General features: G+C 38.9%; 1 protein-coding gene across 1 annotated transcript in view; it reads left to right on the top strand.

The window, feature by feature from the left end:
* SEZ6L (seizure related 6 homolog like) overlaps window positions 1–16868 on the top strand; it is a 332693-nt gene extending 315825 nt beyond the window's left edge. Inside the window, exons 15-18 of the mRNA XM_063454639.1 lie at window positions 6644–6676; window positions 8960–9074; window positions 11298–11400; window positions 14868–16868. Coding sequence (XP_063310709.1) covers window positions 6644–6676; window positions 8960–9074; window positions 11298–11400; window positions 14868–14897 — 281 coding nt within the window. The 3' untranslated portion in view covers window positions 14898–16868. The remainder of the gene's footprint in view (window positions 1–6643; window positions 6677–8959; window positions 9075–11297; window positions 11401–14867) is intronic.
* The last annotated feature ends 376 nt before the right edge of the window (window positions 16869–17244 follow it).

Genomic DNA, 17244 nt, shown 5'->3' with positions numbered 1-17244 from the left:
ACCTTCCATTGCTTTTCAAAATCAATAGCTCGTTCAGCCAGGCTTGTAGTAGTTGGGAACAGAAGGCTGTCAGAAAGGGAAGTAAGAAAGGTAGGCAAGTGATTTCTTGACAAATTTTACTATATATAAAACTATTAAAATGGTTTATTAAAGCATGAATATTATATTAAGTTAATAAAATATTATATTTTTAAAGTTCCTTCAACTATATTCTCAGTTTGCCTACTTTAACTCAGTTTTGGAAATTTGAGTTTCCATTCAGCACAATGTTGTAGTTAGCGATAAAACTCTGGTTATTTTATAGAGCATCACATTATTAATCAACACTATCACCTGGTGGTGGTAGCATGTATTGCAAGTACATATTTATGCTAATATTGTATGCCTCTCTCTTTTTGAACTAAGCTTGTTCTCTACTAGACTCAATGGTTTTAGTTGAAAGTCCAATGTTATTCCTAGTAGAGTGAGCTGGAATAGCAAAGATTTGCCTAGAACAGGTTTGCTGCAGAGTTCCTTAAATTGTTTATATGAAAATATATGTTGTACGTACCTTTTTGGAATAAATGTGGAGCTACTGATTGGCTTAAAGCGTCAGCTGACTTCTCTAAGCCAGCTAGCATCACCCCTGTTTGTTGTCAGTCTGCGTGTCCTATAGCTGAATTTCAGAAACTGGATGTCGATGGGGACATTGAGGAACGGCGCTGGAGTGCCAACTTTGGGGTTAAACTGTTTGTGAATGGTTTAACTGCTATGGATAACAAAGTGCCGGGGACCTCCCGGCACCATAAAAACTTTATCTTGATGAAGTTGCTATGGTTCCCTGACAGTCCCTTCAAGCCATGACTCTTATTTAAAGCAGGCATTTATAACTTGTCAGCAGATACTTCCACTCATGACGAAAATCTCACATTTCCTTAACTCTATCATTTTGCCAGCCATCCAGCCGTCCCTTCACAGCAGGCAACATCTTTGGACAGTCCTTTTTATTCAAAATGAAGTCCAAATCCTCCAAATTTTAAAGAATTTTCCCAAAAACTTAGCACCCATCCCTGACAGCTTTTCCAACTAGCATTATGTTAAATTAGCAAATTAAGTCCCTTCCTTCCTCTATTGGTATTCAAAGGGCAGTCAGGATTTGTGCCAGGACAGCAGAATGGAGATTTCTGAACATTCTAGAATTAGCTCAAAAGTCTGGCCTTTTTGGAATTGTGTTAGCTCTCAATGCCAAAGAGACATTTTATCACCTTAACTGTTGATACATGTCATGGTCCTTCTACAATCGGAATGCTACCTGGCTTCATCCAAGGAATTCAGTATTGTCCTCCTTTGGCAAGAATACCAAATTCTAGTTTGTGTAGCAGCCAATTACCAATGGCACTAGGGAAGAGTGCCCCCTATCTTACCTAAACTTAATTTTGGCACATAAGGTTAAATCTGATCCCACCATATCAAATCTCTTCTCCAGGGTTGGTTAACAAAAAAAGTCTTTATGCGCAGACTATATTTTGTTATATTTAATAATGCTGTCTCACTCCATTCTGAATCTGTTTAAACTTTTGATCTTTATGGTAGCATATTCTATAACTAAAACAATGTAAGTAAAACATCTCTATTTCTATTCGTCTCCCCACCCAGGTAGTGCAACAGCTCCAACTCTCTTATCCTTTTGACTGGAGGGAATTTTTTTTTTTAAGAATAAACCTTACCAGATCCAGAGGTTAATGAAATCTATCAGAAATGCCTACAAAAAGCAGGTAGCACAAATATGTCTTAGACATTGGAATTGTCCTGGATGAGCAAGGTGCAGGCAATTAAAAGGATAAACCTTCCTACATCTATCCTATATCTCTTTTGCACAAGTTTGACAGCACTTCCAACTGCTTTCTAAAACAATCCCAACAACTTCAGTTGACTAATATTTGGAAGGCGAAGACTTGGGTATTATACAGGTCTATTTGGCTTCTGGTGAAGCAAGGGGGAGTGGGAGTCTTAGATATCAGAATTTATTATAGGGCCGCGGCTATTTCCCACATTCTCTAAATTACTTCTCTAATATTCCTTGATGGTGATGCCCAGCTATAATTCACCATCTCTTTATCAACACCTAAATACTTGTGCCCTCATACCTGTCTTATGCTCCAAAATTAGATGTTCTCCTTCAATATATGGTTTCTCTGGCTGACCAGTTGTCTTATGTAATCCAAGGATAGGCTTAGCACCACTCTCTGCTTTAAATCTTTTCTTACCAGACTTGATTCTCTCCTTATGGATACGTGCAGGCTTGATTAGTTTCCCAACTCTATACAAGAAAGGAGATCTCTGTCTAATTCATGCTTTCATCTTTCAAGTAAATCCATAACCCTAACAGCAGTGTCCAGTGAAGCAGGAAGTCAATGGGCAGTGTAAAAGAGTGGGCCACTGACACGGATCATGTAATCATGTAACTCCCGAAAGGGATGAACATGCCCAAAAAGGAGGCGTGTGTGCCCTAAGAATTGAAAGGCTAGTCTGGCATGAATGCATGTCAGGCTGCCTGCCAATCATGCATTATGGCCAACAGCATCCTGAGCTTGGCATAAATGCGTCTAATTATGCGCTCGCTCCATACTTTCTAAGGATTGTCCCCTAGCACTCACATGTCCAGTTGTCTCCTTACCTTCTTACTAGCAGGCAGAAGCTCCTGGTATACAGTCTGAGACAGAGAAAAGATGGATGCAGTGAGTGTAGATGATAGGGAACATGTCACAGTGTTAGAGAGACCAAAGTCAGCATTACCTTAACTAATTTCATTTCAGCTAGTCCACACAATTTTTGCTTCCATTTATCCCTCTTAAGTTTCCATACTTAAGCAAGAGTATGTGAAGAGTAGTTAGGGTTGCCACCTTTCTTGGGGAAAAAAATACAGGCCTTACTAATTTGCATAACTAATTATGTAATTATGTGACATCACATGATGAATCACAAGGAGTGACATAAGAGAATAATCTGTAAAATCACCCAAAAACTACTTACAGTTTAATTCTGCTGTATAGATGGATTGCACCCAGTGTCCCCATGTCACCCAGTTTTCCCAGTGTTCCCAGTGTCTGTGTCCCCATCTCTCCCAGTGTCCCCATGTCACTAGGGGACACTGTGAGACATGGTGACACTGAGACACTTGAGGACATTGGGAGACTTGGGGACACTGGGGATCACTGAGACTTTGTTTCACAGTGTCCCTATGTATCACAGTGTCTCATTGCCCCATGTCTCCCAGTGTCCCCATGTCACTAGGGTACAATGAGAGACATGGGGACACTGAGCGATACTGGGAGACATGGGCACACAGACACTAGGGACACTGGGAGACATGGGGATACTGAGACACTAGGGACACTGCCTTGGAGACATGGGGACACTGAGACACTTGGGGACATTGTGTCCCCATGTCTCCCCGTGTGTCCCCAAGTGTCTGTGTCCCCATGTCTCAGTGTCCCCATGTGTGTCTGTGTCCCCATGTCTCAGTGTCCCCATGTCCCCATGTCTCAATGTCCCCATGTCCCCATGTCTCCCAGTGTCCCATAGTGTCTCAGTGTTCCCAGGTCTCAGTGTCCCCTAGTGTCTCAGTGTCCCCATGTCTCTGTGTCCCCTAGTGTCATCATTTGTGTCTGTGTCCCCATGTCTCAGTGTCCCTATGTGTGTCTGTGTTCCTGTGTCTCCAAGTGTCCCCAAGTGTCTCAGTGTCCTCTAGTGTCTCAGTGTCCCATGTCCCCTGCAGCCTTTACCCCATTCCTCACTTCTGTAAGCTGTAGGCTGTCTCTGCAGGCTGGGATCTGCTGTCTGGACTCTCTGTGCTGTGTAACTGTTCATCCGCGGATCAGTGAGTAGAGAGATGCAGGTATGCTGTAACTTACTATCCCTGACTCTCTCCACACACATGGTGACTTGTGCTGGTATTGCCGAGTAATCTCTGTTTATACTGAGAAAAATACCGGCATTTGTATTGCCGGTATTACTACAATATCGGCACCGTCCAGGCAGCCTCAAATAAATACTGACCAGGTGGCAACCCTAAGAGTAGTGGAGAAAAAATGTTTTTTTAAAAGTTAAAATTTTTCTTTTAAATCAATGGGCCTATTCCATGGGCATGGGTCTGGAGCTGCAGCTCCATCAGCCCCTATGTTAATCCGGCCCTGGCTGCTTTGTGTTATTCCCCGTGTTTCCCTGTGTTGTGTTATATTCCTGTGTTCTACCTGCATCCCGTTTGGGAGAGCCAATACAAACGTGTTCTGTTCGCCTCCCGAAGAATGTTCACACCTCGTAATGAAGTGTCAAAACCACAAACCGAAAATAGGGAGCCTCGGTGCGTGCCAACCCTGGGTGGCCGCCCGATCGTTAGATGAATGCCATCTAGTGGGAGCATTCGTGGATTGTTTCCCACCTCGTTCGGTTCCAGAACGAGGACCTCCTCAGTGCCCCTTGGAATGTTCACACCAATCAATTAGAACGTTGGCAACTTACAACATAAGTATGAAACCGCAAGGGAATTGAGTGCTTCCCTGGGCAGCTGCCATTCGTATAGATGAACAGCGTCCAGGGGAGCATTAGTGTCCCGAAAGGAGACACTTCTCTTGCCTGGTTTCACCCAGGGACCCCACGAGCCGAGACGGTTACCATTCTGGGGGTCCCTGAGATTGGTGGGGACACTCTCTTGGGGACAATGGCGGTTTGGCGGGCTTTCTGTAGCTGGGAGTCACAGAGGCAGGAAACTTTCCCGCGCTGGGACTCCCAGTTACAGAGGCTCATGGGATAAAGATGGGAAACCCTGGCCATGGGTGGTGGGAACAGGGGATAAAGGGGTTGAGGTTTTGGTTCTGTTATGCGACCCCCGTGAGGGGGAGGACCCTGGGAGGGGAGATTGTCATTCTATTTGATCGACCCCTTGCATGGAGAAAGTATAAAGCCGAGTGTGGCTAATAAAGTTGTTGTTGTATCCCCAGAACTGTGTGTCGTCTGGTTACTGGGTGGGAAATGGGTCTCTCTGTGTTATAGCTGATTCCCTTCCAGGGACAAGATGTTACTGAGCAAGGACAACCGGTCGGGTTGTCAGCAGGCCCGCTACCCCCATACCCCAATCTGAGACAATCCACATATTTACAAAAGTTTCCTAATTTTACATTCAATTTCACACGCTTTGGCTGAAGCAAGTGCACCATACCTCTGTTTATGACAAATATTTCCATTTCAGGTCCACCTATAGCTGTCAGATGCAGTCTTACATTTTGACACTTAACCTCAAAGCTGTTCTCTGTGTGACCTGGTCCTCCATCCTAACTGCCCCCTTTGAAATGAGGAAGGTGTGAAATCTGGGTTGTTGGCCAATCAATGTTCTCTGATATATATGCATTTTTGAATGCATTAATATAATTATATATGACTGATATATGCCTGTCATCTCCATGAGAAATAGGATTCTGTTTAGAAGTTTTATTTAGCAAATCATGGATAATTAAAACATCATGATTCACATTAGTATTATCATACTAAGAGGTACTTTGCCAAAACATCAGGACTGGGATTCCAAAGAAACTATATTGTGTATACTGTACTGTACAGCTTCATATAAAATATTACATTTCGTAGCTAACAGAAGAATATTATTTTTCTTAGCAGGCTTCTAGGGCTGTGGATGGTGTGATAATGGAAATAGGCATTTTTGTGGTGTCTTTTATCATCAACGTCTCAGTGTGATTGACCCTGTTGAGTACTTTATGGAGTGTTTATATAGAGTAATAGGAGGAGTCACAAGCCATCAAACTCCATTACTGCTTAATGTGAATGTTCTACCTGCAGTTCCATTACAAATAGATTGAATTTACAGCTGATACAACTACATTAATCTGGAGCGGTTTGATGAATGACACTCGATGTATCAGAAAAAATGCCCAAATTATGCACACACAGGAAAGAGGGATTTGACTTCTCTACATGATAATAAACCTAACCTAAGAAAAAAGCACTGGTAATACTGTAAATGCACAAACCAATGAATTATTTGAAAAGTCATAAGTCCAATAAATTTATATGTATATATGAGAAATCCTCCCTATTTATTTCATGAAATACAGAATCAAGCCAGAAACCTCTAAAATGAGATGCTGAAAAGTGCTATAAATTTAAGGCTTACTCCAATAAAAAATATTTTTTTGTTAAAACACGGCATTTGGTTCGAGTAAACCCTTACTGGCATGGTCTACCCCATAATTAAAAAAAAAACTACTCGCCTTCCAGTGCCGATGCAAAGTTCTTCCTCCTCTGATCCTCCTCCAGCGATGATTCTCCCCCTCAATGTAGAGTGAAGGATGTCGGGGAGCACTTGGGCAGCAAAGAATTGCCACCATTGGTCATCTTTTGCCTCCTATTTGTGCTGTTGACAGATGTCAGATATGCTTAGAATTAACATTAGCCAACCCAGAACAGGCTAATGATGCCGTGGTGTTATACCATATACAACATATGTAACATATGTTGTAAGAGTTTTACAGTCCAGCTCCTCTGTAATCATATTATGCTTGAATGTCTCACACATTTTGTATTAGTGATTTGTAAGACATCACTCATCATGAAAACATTTAAACACATTCATTTGTTCCTCTCTTCTTAGCAACCCAGGAGCGTTTTGAGCATGCTTTGCAAGGTAAGTGACTTTGACTACAAGGAACCCTAATTATTTTTTAGATGTATATGTAATAATGTAATAATAATTGTGAATTTTTTTTTCAGAACCCAATTTGGGGTGAGGTAACTTGGTCTAAAATGTTTTATTATCGAAAGATACCTGGGGCTCCCTGTTTTAAACTGCTGGCAGGCCGGGGGCAGGCTCAGAATTACTGTGGCTGAGCATGAACACCGAGCCACTGTATTTAGAATTTACAGGGTTATGGACAGAGCTCACTTTAATCACTGCACATAGCACGTGTCAGTCTTTGGCCACTGATGGTGGTACCAGCTGAGTGAAGAAACTTCACATACAGACTTCTTCCACCATGACCACTTCAAATCACTAGCACTATAGAACTAGCCTACTGACCCTTGCTAGCCCTTGCATTCATCCTTGCTAAAATCACATTCTATAACCTTCATCATCTTACATATAGTCTCTGCTTCAATATTTTGTTGTTGAAAGTGATAGTGACATGTTTGCTGATATGTTCCCTGTGGAGTGCTTACAGAGAATATGGTTGATGCTTCCAGCACACACATATAGCTTATTAATGGTGAGACAGGCAGGTCGAGAACTCACTGTGCATCTTAAAGGAACATTATAGCGTTAGGAATACATATTTATTTTCCTAACGCTATAGAGCCCTAGTCACCGTTTAGGTGACTAATTCCCCATTCTCCCGTGAAAAAATGGTTAATTAACCATTTCTTTGCTTACCTTAATCCAGCACCGGGCTTCCTCGGCACTGGTGGCATCTCCTCCGTGCACATTCAAACCCCCCAATAGGAAAGCATTACTCAATGCTTTCCTATGGGGATCTTTTTTGACACTGGACTCCGTGAGGACGTCCAGCATCAAATAAGTGTGATTTACTCCATGTAAATTGCAGAAGTGGCCTCTAGTGGCTGTCAGGGAGACAGCAACTAGAGGCTGGATTAACCCTGCAGTGTAAACCTTCTATTTTCTATGAAACTGCTATGTTTTCAGCTCCAGGGTTAAAACTATCCCTGATTTTTGGCACCCAGAGCACATCATTGAGCTGAAGTGGTCTGGGTGCCTATTGTGGTCCTTTAGTAAGTACACAGAATTCTTTCAAAAATCTTGGAAATCTTGCAAAAAATTATAGCACATGTGAAGTAAACCAGTAGTCTCTACCTGTAGCCTTCACTTGCTCGTCACACAAGTAAAGCAGCATTGAAGCCATATTGTACTTTGAAAAACTGACTGAATTTAAATTTATATATAAATGTATAATATTATAAAATGGATATCAATATAATATAGATCAGGTTAAATCAGTTCAATTATTAGTGAAAAATAATGACCAAATATTGGTTTTGGTTTCCCTACAGCCTCCCATACCCATACTATTATTATTTATGTAGTATAAACATATTCTGCAGTGCTTTACAATTACAGAATGCAGGTAATTAAAAACAAGAAATAAACATACAGCGCATTAGCAGAGACAAGAGATGAAGACCTTGCTCAAACAAGTTGGCAAACTATGTTACATACAGTCTTCTTACAAAAAAAGCATACCCGCTCTCTCCCATCATACACACAAAGATACATACACACTCCTATTCATGCCTACAAATACAACATACCTACCTACATACACACATACATACAAAGTGAGTCCATCCTTTGATTACTCTGACTATTCATATTGGCCCATCTCTTTTTAATACAGTGATTTCATACTTCCAAAAACTAAAGGAGGGTTTAATTCGTGTGAGATTGGCAAACACCATATTGCATGATTTTCACCCTCCGGTAGAATCATGCCACTCTTTTTTTTTATTGAGGCAAAACTAAGCCATCTGCTCTGATGCACCCAAACATCGCAAGACAATGAAGTCTGAGAGCACTGGGTTAACCCGACACCCTCAACCTATCAATGCCATGCAGAGTTACATTGACAGGTTTACATTGACACAAATATTGTAAAAGTGTTAGTTCTGGTTTTCAGCACCAATGCATCAAGCGAAGGGGTGGCAGTTGACTTGAATGTCCCTTTAAAATGTATATATATATATACACTGTTTATGAAAACTGCTGGGGTTTTGTTTTTTGTTTGTTTTTTAATTACTATATGGTGGGGAGAAGTCCCAGGTGTCAACCTAAATAAGCCAAGACTGCATTACTTTGAATTAGACCTTCATTTTTGAAGGCAGCTATGCAAACTGTGAAAAGCCTGAAATCAGGAACTCCCAGAAGAATATATCTGTGAAACTCATTTTTTTCCCTTAGTGGCAGAAGCAGCCGCAGAGACCTCATTAGAAGGAGGAAACATGGCCTTGGCCATATTCATTCCCGTTGTGATCATTTCTGTGCTGCTTGGAGGAGCGTACATTTATATAACAAGGTATGTTTAATATAAATATATATATATACACACACACACACTTATTAGTAAAGTAAAGATGATATAATATGTGTTATTTAGTTGCAGTTTATTTGCAAACCGCAATATAACAAGTTAATGATTTTTCATAGAGGAAGAGTGCAAACAAATATATATATATATATACCTTTATTTGTCACTACCTTTGTGTGTGCTATGGTATAGTATTACTGAGTATAGATTACAGTCGCCCCATGCTTGCCTGCTACCCACCCATCTTTACATCCCTCTTTTTCTCTCAGCTGACCCTCATCTCTGTCACTACCAAACATCCTCCACTTCATCAGTCCTGTGACAGTAGCCCTCAATTGATCATGGCCAAATACACCAATAATTTGCTGGCCCCACTCCACCAGCTACATACACATTCTCAATTCACAAACCCATAGCACAGGCTCTGTTACTGTCTATGTTTGTCTTTGGAGATTCCATGGCTATGTGCTTGATTTTATACATCTATCAGAAAGATGTAGAGCTGAAACAGTTGACTCCATGTACATTTTGGCCATGTACATTTTGCACTGTAGTGTACAACTTGATTTAAAAAAAAAATACAAAAATAGTGACAGTTTTGATTGCAGTTTTTGTTTTGCTTTCTGTCTGTGTTGAAACAGTGACATCTTCTGGTCAATATTAATATTACATGTATCTATGTATTTGTAAGCGATTTATCATTGTATAAAGTGTGCAATGCAGCTGGAAAAAAAGCCCAAGGGAGATTATATAATATATAAGTAGGAAGTTAGAAGTAGCACATCCAATGTACTTAATTGCATATCACTACCCCAAGACTGCCTGGGGCTTAACCGTTGTACGTCATTTTGTAATGATGCATGGGCACAGTACATTAGGGTTTGGAAGAAAAAAGGGGCATCATTTAGATTCACAACGATTACTTTACAAAATAACTATCCCATTTACAGGTAAAAGTGGGTGTGATTTGATGTATGGCACTGAGTAGGTTTAATTATGATTCAAAATTTCAGCTAACGTTTTTATAAGCAAGCAGTACACACTGGGTGAGAATTACTACATAACTAATTAAACTAATTGATGTATCAGGGTATCTTTCCATTAGTGAATGTGGAGATGTTTTGCTGTCCGTGGTCTTGTTCTTTCTACTGCAGATAGGTTCTGAAATATTGTTGCAGAATAACCATTTTGAGACATTTAAACAAAAGTAAATCAAAATGTCAGATGCCCTGCCTAGAGGTATTGATCAGAATAAATATTTGACGAGTTTAACCCCTTAAGGACACATGACATGTGTGACATGTCATGATTCCATTTTATTCCAGAAGTTTGGTCCTTAAGGGGTTAAAGGGACCCAGTAGTCCAATTTTTTTTTTCAGAACTATAGGTTCCGTTCTGTCCACCCCCCTTGTAATCAAAATAAATTATTTACCTAATTTCCAGCGCCAGGACTCCGCTATTGCAGCTGCCAGCTTTGCCTGTAACCCCTTAAGGACACATGACATGTGTGACATGGCATGATTCCCTTTTATTCCAGAAGTTTGGTTCTTAAGGGGTTAAAGACGTCATCATGGCTGTCGACATCTTCATCAATCCGCTCCAATCCAGTGATTCCCATGGGTGGGCAAACTCCATACTCCTCCAACCGAAAGTCTCATTTGATTCCAGTAGCATTTGAAACAGGACCATGTTTCACTAATTTCTGGAGTAGTAAGGACCTCTAGTGGCTGTCAGGAAGACAGCCACTAGAGGTATATTTAACCATACAATGTAAACATTACGCAGTGTTTTGCACTGCATGGTTAAAACAACAAGATAATGCACCCAGACCTCTACATTGAGATGAAGTGGTCTGGGAGACTTCAATGGTCCTTTAACTAAATTGATCTCGTTTGACAAAAAAAGTCAATGGGAACTCCTCTCAGAAACTCAGATTATGAGAATTCACTAAAATTGAGTTATGCGCAAAGAAAATCAGTAGTATTTAAGAAAATCTCAATAGAAAACATTCATGTTTTATCAAGTAATTGCTACAATAAATTCTGTTCCATGTTTAGGTCATCTTAGAAATCTGAAAGGCGTATGGATTTAAACTCATTTATAAAAATGCATTTTCTGATGAACAATTTGTGTAAATGCTGTAGCCAATTTTTTTTTTATTTTTTTTTTTTTAAAGAAGTAACTTGTGTTTCTGTACCTCTCTATTTCCAGATGTAGATACTATTCCAGCCTCCGCCTTCCTCTTATGTATTCCCATCCTTACAGCCAGATAACTGTAGAGACAGAGTTTGACAATCCAATTTATGAGACAGGGGTATGTATGCTTCTATAATTCATTGTTTATATTCCCAATACAAATACTGTAAGATGAACAGAAATACATTTTCTGCACATGTAAGGCATACACACGATTCTAATTTAGGCTACTGTTACTTCTCAATTCTCCAGATGATTTAAAATGATTTCCAGGCTAATTCATTAGCAGGCCACGCAGAACTATTGACAGAAGAACATAAATTGAACTCTAATTCTTTGTTAGAATGATGTCACTTGAGAGTTAGACCATTGCATTGTAAGATTGTGACTATATACCGATACTTGTATCCTCAAGCTTGTGAGATGAAGTTTTAGAGTCAAAGTAATATTGTGTATAGTACAAGATGAACTGTTCCATAAATATAGATCTGTGAGTCATAAATAAATGCATTTTATTCAGTTTGAATATGAATGTACCTAGTAATCCATAGGGTTTTAACAAGGTATGACAGCTTAAAAGGGTAGTGTAAAAATCCAAGCATCTACTTACTATTTCTTATCATACCAATATTTTATTTCTGAAGAAGGTCAAAAGTTCTAAAATTATATAAGAATAAAGAAAAACACTGTGTATATGTTTAGCTTTTCGTTTAGTGTTCGTTGTTTATTCATTGTCATATAATTATATTATGTGATGATGATGATGATGATGATGATGGTAATGCTGATTATAGTGTGAGAGAAGCTGGGTGTAAGTGCACAAATAGAAAAAAGCAAAAGTATCCAGAGAGAAGATTGATTATCACATATACCATCAATTTCCAATCAAAGCATAACAGAGTACTGGCCGAGAGGTAGCTGTGAGTGTAATTGTTTTTGCTTTAATGTATATATAGTTAGGTCTGGAAATATTTGGACACTGACACGATTTTCATAATTTTGGCTCTGTACACCAACACAATGGATTCAAAATGAAACAACCGAGATGCACTTGAAGTACAGACTTTCAGCTTTAATTCAAGGGGTTGAACAAACTATTGCATGAAACATTTAGTAATTGAAACTCTTTTCACAAAAAAATCCCCATTTAGAGGGTTCAAATGTAATTGGACAAATTAACACATTCATAAATAAAATGGTAATTTTTAATACTTTGTCGAGAATCCTTTGCAGGCAATGACTGCTTAAAGTCTGCAACGCATGGATATCAAATGTTGGGTTTCTTTTTGATGCTTTGCTAGGCCTTTACTGCAGCTGTTTTCAGTTGTTATTTGTTTGGGGGTCTTTCTGTGTTAGGTTTTGTCTTCAGCAAGTTAAATGCATGCTCAATCAGGCTAAGATCAGGTGATTGACTCGACTATTGCAGAATATTCCACTTCTTTGCCTTAAAAAAAACTCCTAGGTTGCTTTCGCAGGTTGTTTTTGGTCATTGTGCATCTGTAAAGTGAAATGTCATCCAAACAACTTTGCAGAATTTGGCTGAATCTGAGCAGACATTATATCCCTATACACTTCAGAATTAACCTGTCTGCTTCTGTCTTCTGTCATATTATCAATAAACACTAGTGACTCAGTGTCATTGGAAGCCATGTATGCCAATGTCATCATCACATTGCCTCCACTGTGTTTTGCAGATGATGTGGTATGCTTTTGCTCAAGAGCTGTCCTAAGCCTTCTCCATACTTTTTTCTTCCCATCATTCTGGTACATGTCGATCTTAGGTTCAATCTGTCCAAAGATTCCTGTTCCAGAACCCCAGAACTGTTCCAGAGCTTGCTTTTTCTAATCTTGCCTTTCTATACTTGAGACTTGTGAATTTTTGCACCTTGTAGTGAACCCTCTGTATTTGCTCTTGTGAAGTCTTCTTTTTATGGTAGGCTTGGATAATGATATGGCTACCTCCTGGAGAGTGTTCTTCACTTTGCTGGAAGTTGTAAAGGGGTTTATCTGCACCATGTAAAGGATCCTACGATCATCAACCACTGTTGTTTTCCATGGTCATCCAGGCCTTTCTGTGTTGCAGAGGTCACCGGTGTGTTATTTTTCTCAGAATGTACCAAACTGTTTATATAGCCACTCCTAAGGTTCCTGCTATCTCTCTGTGGATATTTTTTCTGCAGCCTAAGGAGGGCCTGTTTAACTTTCATTGAGAGCTCATTTGACTGCATGTTGTGGGTTCAAGTAACAGTTTCCAAATATTAATGCCACCAGTGGTGTATTTAGGATTCGACTGACAGATGCTCACTCAATGACAGATGCATACACTCACTGACAGACACACACTCTCATTTACACTGACAAACAATGACATACACACAGACTCACTGATTGGACACACTGATAGGCAGACACACACTATTACACGGACACACACTGACAGACTCACACTCACTGACAGACGCACACTCTCACTGACAGATGCACGCACTCAGTGACCGACACATAGACACTCATTGACCGACACACACACACATTCACTGACCGACATACACACACATTCACTGACAGACACACTCTCACTGACAGACACACACACTGACAGACACACGCACTCACTGACCAACACACACACATTCACTTAGACACACACACTTACAGACACATTCACTCACACACACACACACACACATTCACTTAAACAAACACACTTACAGACACATTCATTCACTCACACACACACACACACACACACACACACACATTCACTTAGAAACACTAAGGAGGGAACAGGCCAGTGATACAATAATGTCACTGTCTCTGCCCCCAGAATGGGAGGTCCTACCTGGTAAGGGTCTGACACCTTTATGGCAGGTCAGTCTGGCATAAATATATGCCAGGTTGCCTATCAATCTTGGATATACTGTAACATTGAAAATCACTGGGTTTTTTTGCTTGATATTCTATTTTGCTTCAAATTTATATTCAAAATGTAGGAATTGGCATCACAATCCAGCTAATGAATGGCTTTAAAATATGGATGAACTTGATATTACCAAAGGCCCTTGAGTTTTTTTAGTTAGTGCAATAGGTTAGCAGAGGCCAGGCAGTGGTTGCTTCAAGGACCTCCAATTTAGGTCAAATCACGCAAAAATGGTTTGACTGAAAACAGAGGGATAGCTACCAAACTCTTATTGATCTGATGAAGACCCTGAATAAATTAGCTTACAGTCTAGAGGAGGTGGGGTATAAAAATACAATAGGCAGCAAGGGGAACAACCTTGGTTTAACTTAATACATATACAAATAAAAATGAAATTACTAATTCTAAACATCCATATATATATATATATATATATACGTAGAAAAACTGTAGCAAGGTGAGTCCTGTGGTCCGGAGGTGATAGAGTCACTATCTGAGTTTTAAGCAAATGGATATCCTCCATGAAGGCTATCAGCTTTAAAGAAATGGACTAGAAAACCATAGTAGTATCATAGTACAAACAGTTATTTTACACCATCCAGACTCGTAATATATTTTGATCAATGATTAACATAAAATATGTTTTCCTTTTTCTTTTATTTTAGGAGACCAGAGAGTACGAAGTTTCAATATAGAAGTACCAGGCTCCCTAACAAAGCAAGCGCCGGACAATTTCATCCACTTCTGACGTGATAGAACTTCCTCAGTGCTTAATCCAGAGACTATGTGGAGTTGAATTGAACCTTTTAGATTTTTTTTTTAGTTGTATTTCTGTTTCATTCTTTCTTGAAGATGTCCATCTCCGTATTTATAACATTTACATTTAGATAGGTGTGGTAAAAAAAAATATAGTGAAAAACTAAGAAAAAAATCTTTGATGTTGCAGGACAGAATGTTAAGTAATATAATGAGAAGAGGACACGAACACTACAAGGGTCATTCTATGAAAGTTCAGCAAAATGGCAATAAATTGACAGCTTTGTATATTGCTTTTGCATTAGTTCATTAACTGTTTTAGTTTTAGTTTTAGTGCCACAGGGGTTTCCATTACTATATTAAGCCAAGTTGAGGATGAATGCAGTTGAGTGTCAGTTGATAGGCCATGCCCCCAAATAATTTTAGAGGGCCAACGAGGGGCACTTCATATAACATTAGTGTTCTATCAGTACAAAGAAAACTGAAAATGGTAAGTTTGTACTGAAAAAGTATTACAGCTCTGCCACATTCATATTATTATTATTCAACTTTAGACATGTAGATTTGATGCACTTTACAGGTTTACACTGGGCGTCTTCTGAAATGTTGTTATGGCCCACATGATTTTGTATATGGGAATTTTAAATTTCGTGGGTTAATAAATTGCCAACCAAATTCTATCAAGCATACAATTTTTACACATGTCATTGTATCAAGAGAAATATGTTTAGATAGGAGAGATTTTCTGAGGTTCCTATCTGCAGGGATCATTTCTACATCATATCAAAATATTATGCACGCTGGTTGTTTTTGAAAAAAATACATGTTCGGAATTGTGCATTGATAAATTATGTACAGTAAATAGACACCAACTGGCAGGGTTATTCATTACACAACTAGAAAACCGCAATGGAATTGGATATTTTATGCCAAAATAGTGAATTAGAAAAACAGCAATGTTGGAGAATGGATCCCATTTAAGGCTCTTTTGGTCAAAAATGCAATTTCTTTATACATTTTTCACAATTCTGTGACAGACGCCTACCTGTATTTCAAGAAGTTTTGATTTCTGAAATTAATTATTTTGCAGAAAACATATGTTTCAAGGTACAAAGCAAACTGCACTTCAAAAATATTCTAATTAATGTGATCTAGATATAATGCAGAATATAAATTCCCATTCACAGGGTAAATATCATGCAGTTACGTTTAATTTACTCTTTTTTTTTTTCAATTTCTCCAATTTTTTTATTTCTTTAACAGTAGTAAGTGACCCAAGTGCCATTTTTGTACACTAAGATTTCATTAAATTCATTACTGTTACATCTATTTAAACACAGGTGACTTTTTATTAAATAATAATTTGCAAGCAAAATTGATGAGCCCTATAATTTTGGTACACTGTGCTCTAAGAAGGATGCCAACCAGGGCATAATATTATAATGTAAAATGTGCACTAATGAAGGCATTACCATCAACATGTGCCGAGTAAAGTCATAATTGCATGCATGACATGAACAGACAAACTTAAGAGGTGTCCTTATGTTTGATAGACTGGAATTAATTTACTTCATCATTGTCATTTCCATATTGAATTTTAGGGTCAGGGTTATTAACTAACGTGGGAATTCAAAGTTAAAGGGACACTATAGTCACCTGAACAATTTTAGCTTAATGAAGCAGTTTTGGTGTATAGAACATGTCCCTGCAGCCTCACTGCTCAATCCTCTGCCATTTAGGAGTTAAATCCTTTTGTTTATGAACCCTAGTCACACCTTCCTGCATGTGACTTGCACAGCCTTCCATAAACACTTCCTGTAAAGAGAGCCCTATTTAGGCTTTCTTTATTGCAAGTTCTGTTTAATTAAGATTTTCTTATGTTAATAGCTTGTTAGACCCTGCAAGAGCCTCCTGTATGTGATTAAAGTTCAATTTAGAGATTGAGATACAATTATTTAAGGTAAATTACATCTGTTTGAAAGTGAAACCAGTTTTTTTTCCATGCAGGCTCTGTCAATCATAGCCAGGGGATGTGTGGCTAGGGCTGCATAAACAGAAATAAAGTGATTTAACTCCTAAATGACAGTGAATTGCGCAGTGAAATTGCAGGGGAATGATCTATACACTAAAACTGCTTTATTTAGTAATTTAGGTGACTATAGTGTTCCTTTAATCCAAAGTGAATTTCCTATTTAAGGTAGACAAAGTCAAAATGGAAATATTCCCTTAATCAACAATTCTTTCAGTTCAAGTTATGTGGTCTTAAAGGGTTAGTCCAACCACAAT

This window comes from Pelobates fuscus, chromosome 5, assembly GCF_036172605.1.
Source record: "Pelobates fuscus isolate aPelFus1 chromosome 5, aPelFus1.pri, whole genome shotgun sequence".
NCBI classification, from domain to species: Eukaryota; Metazoa; Chordata; class Amphibia; order Anura; family Pelobatidae; genus Pelobates; species Pelobates fuscus.
This window is presented reverse-complemented; position numbering and strand designations above follow the sequence as displayed.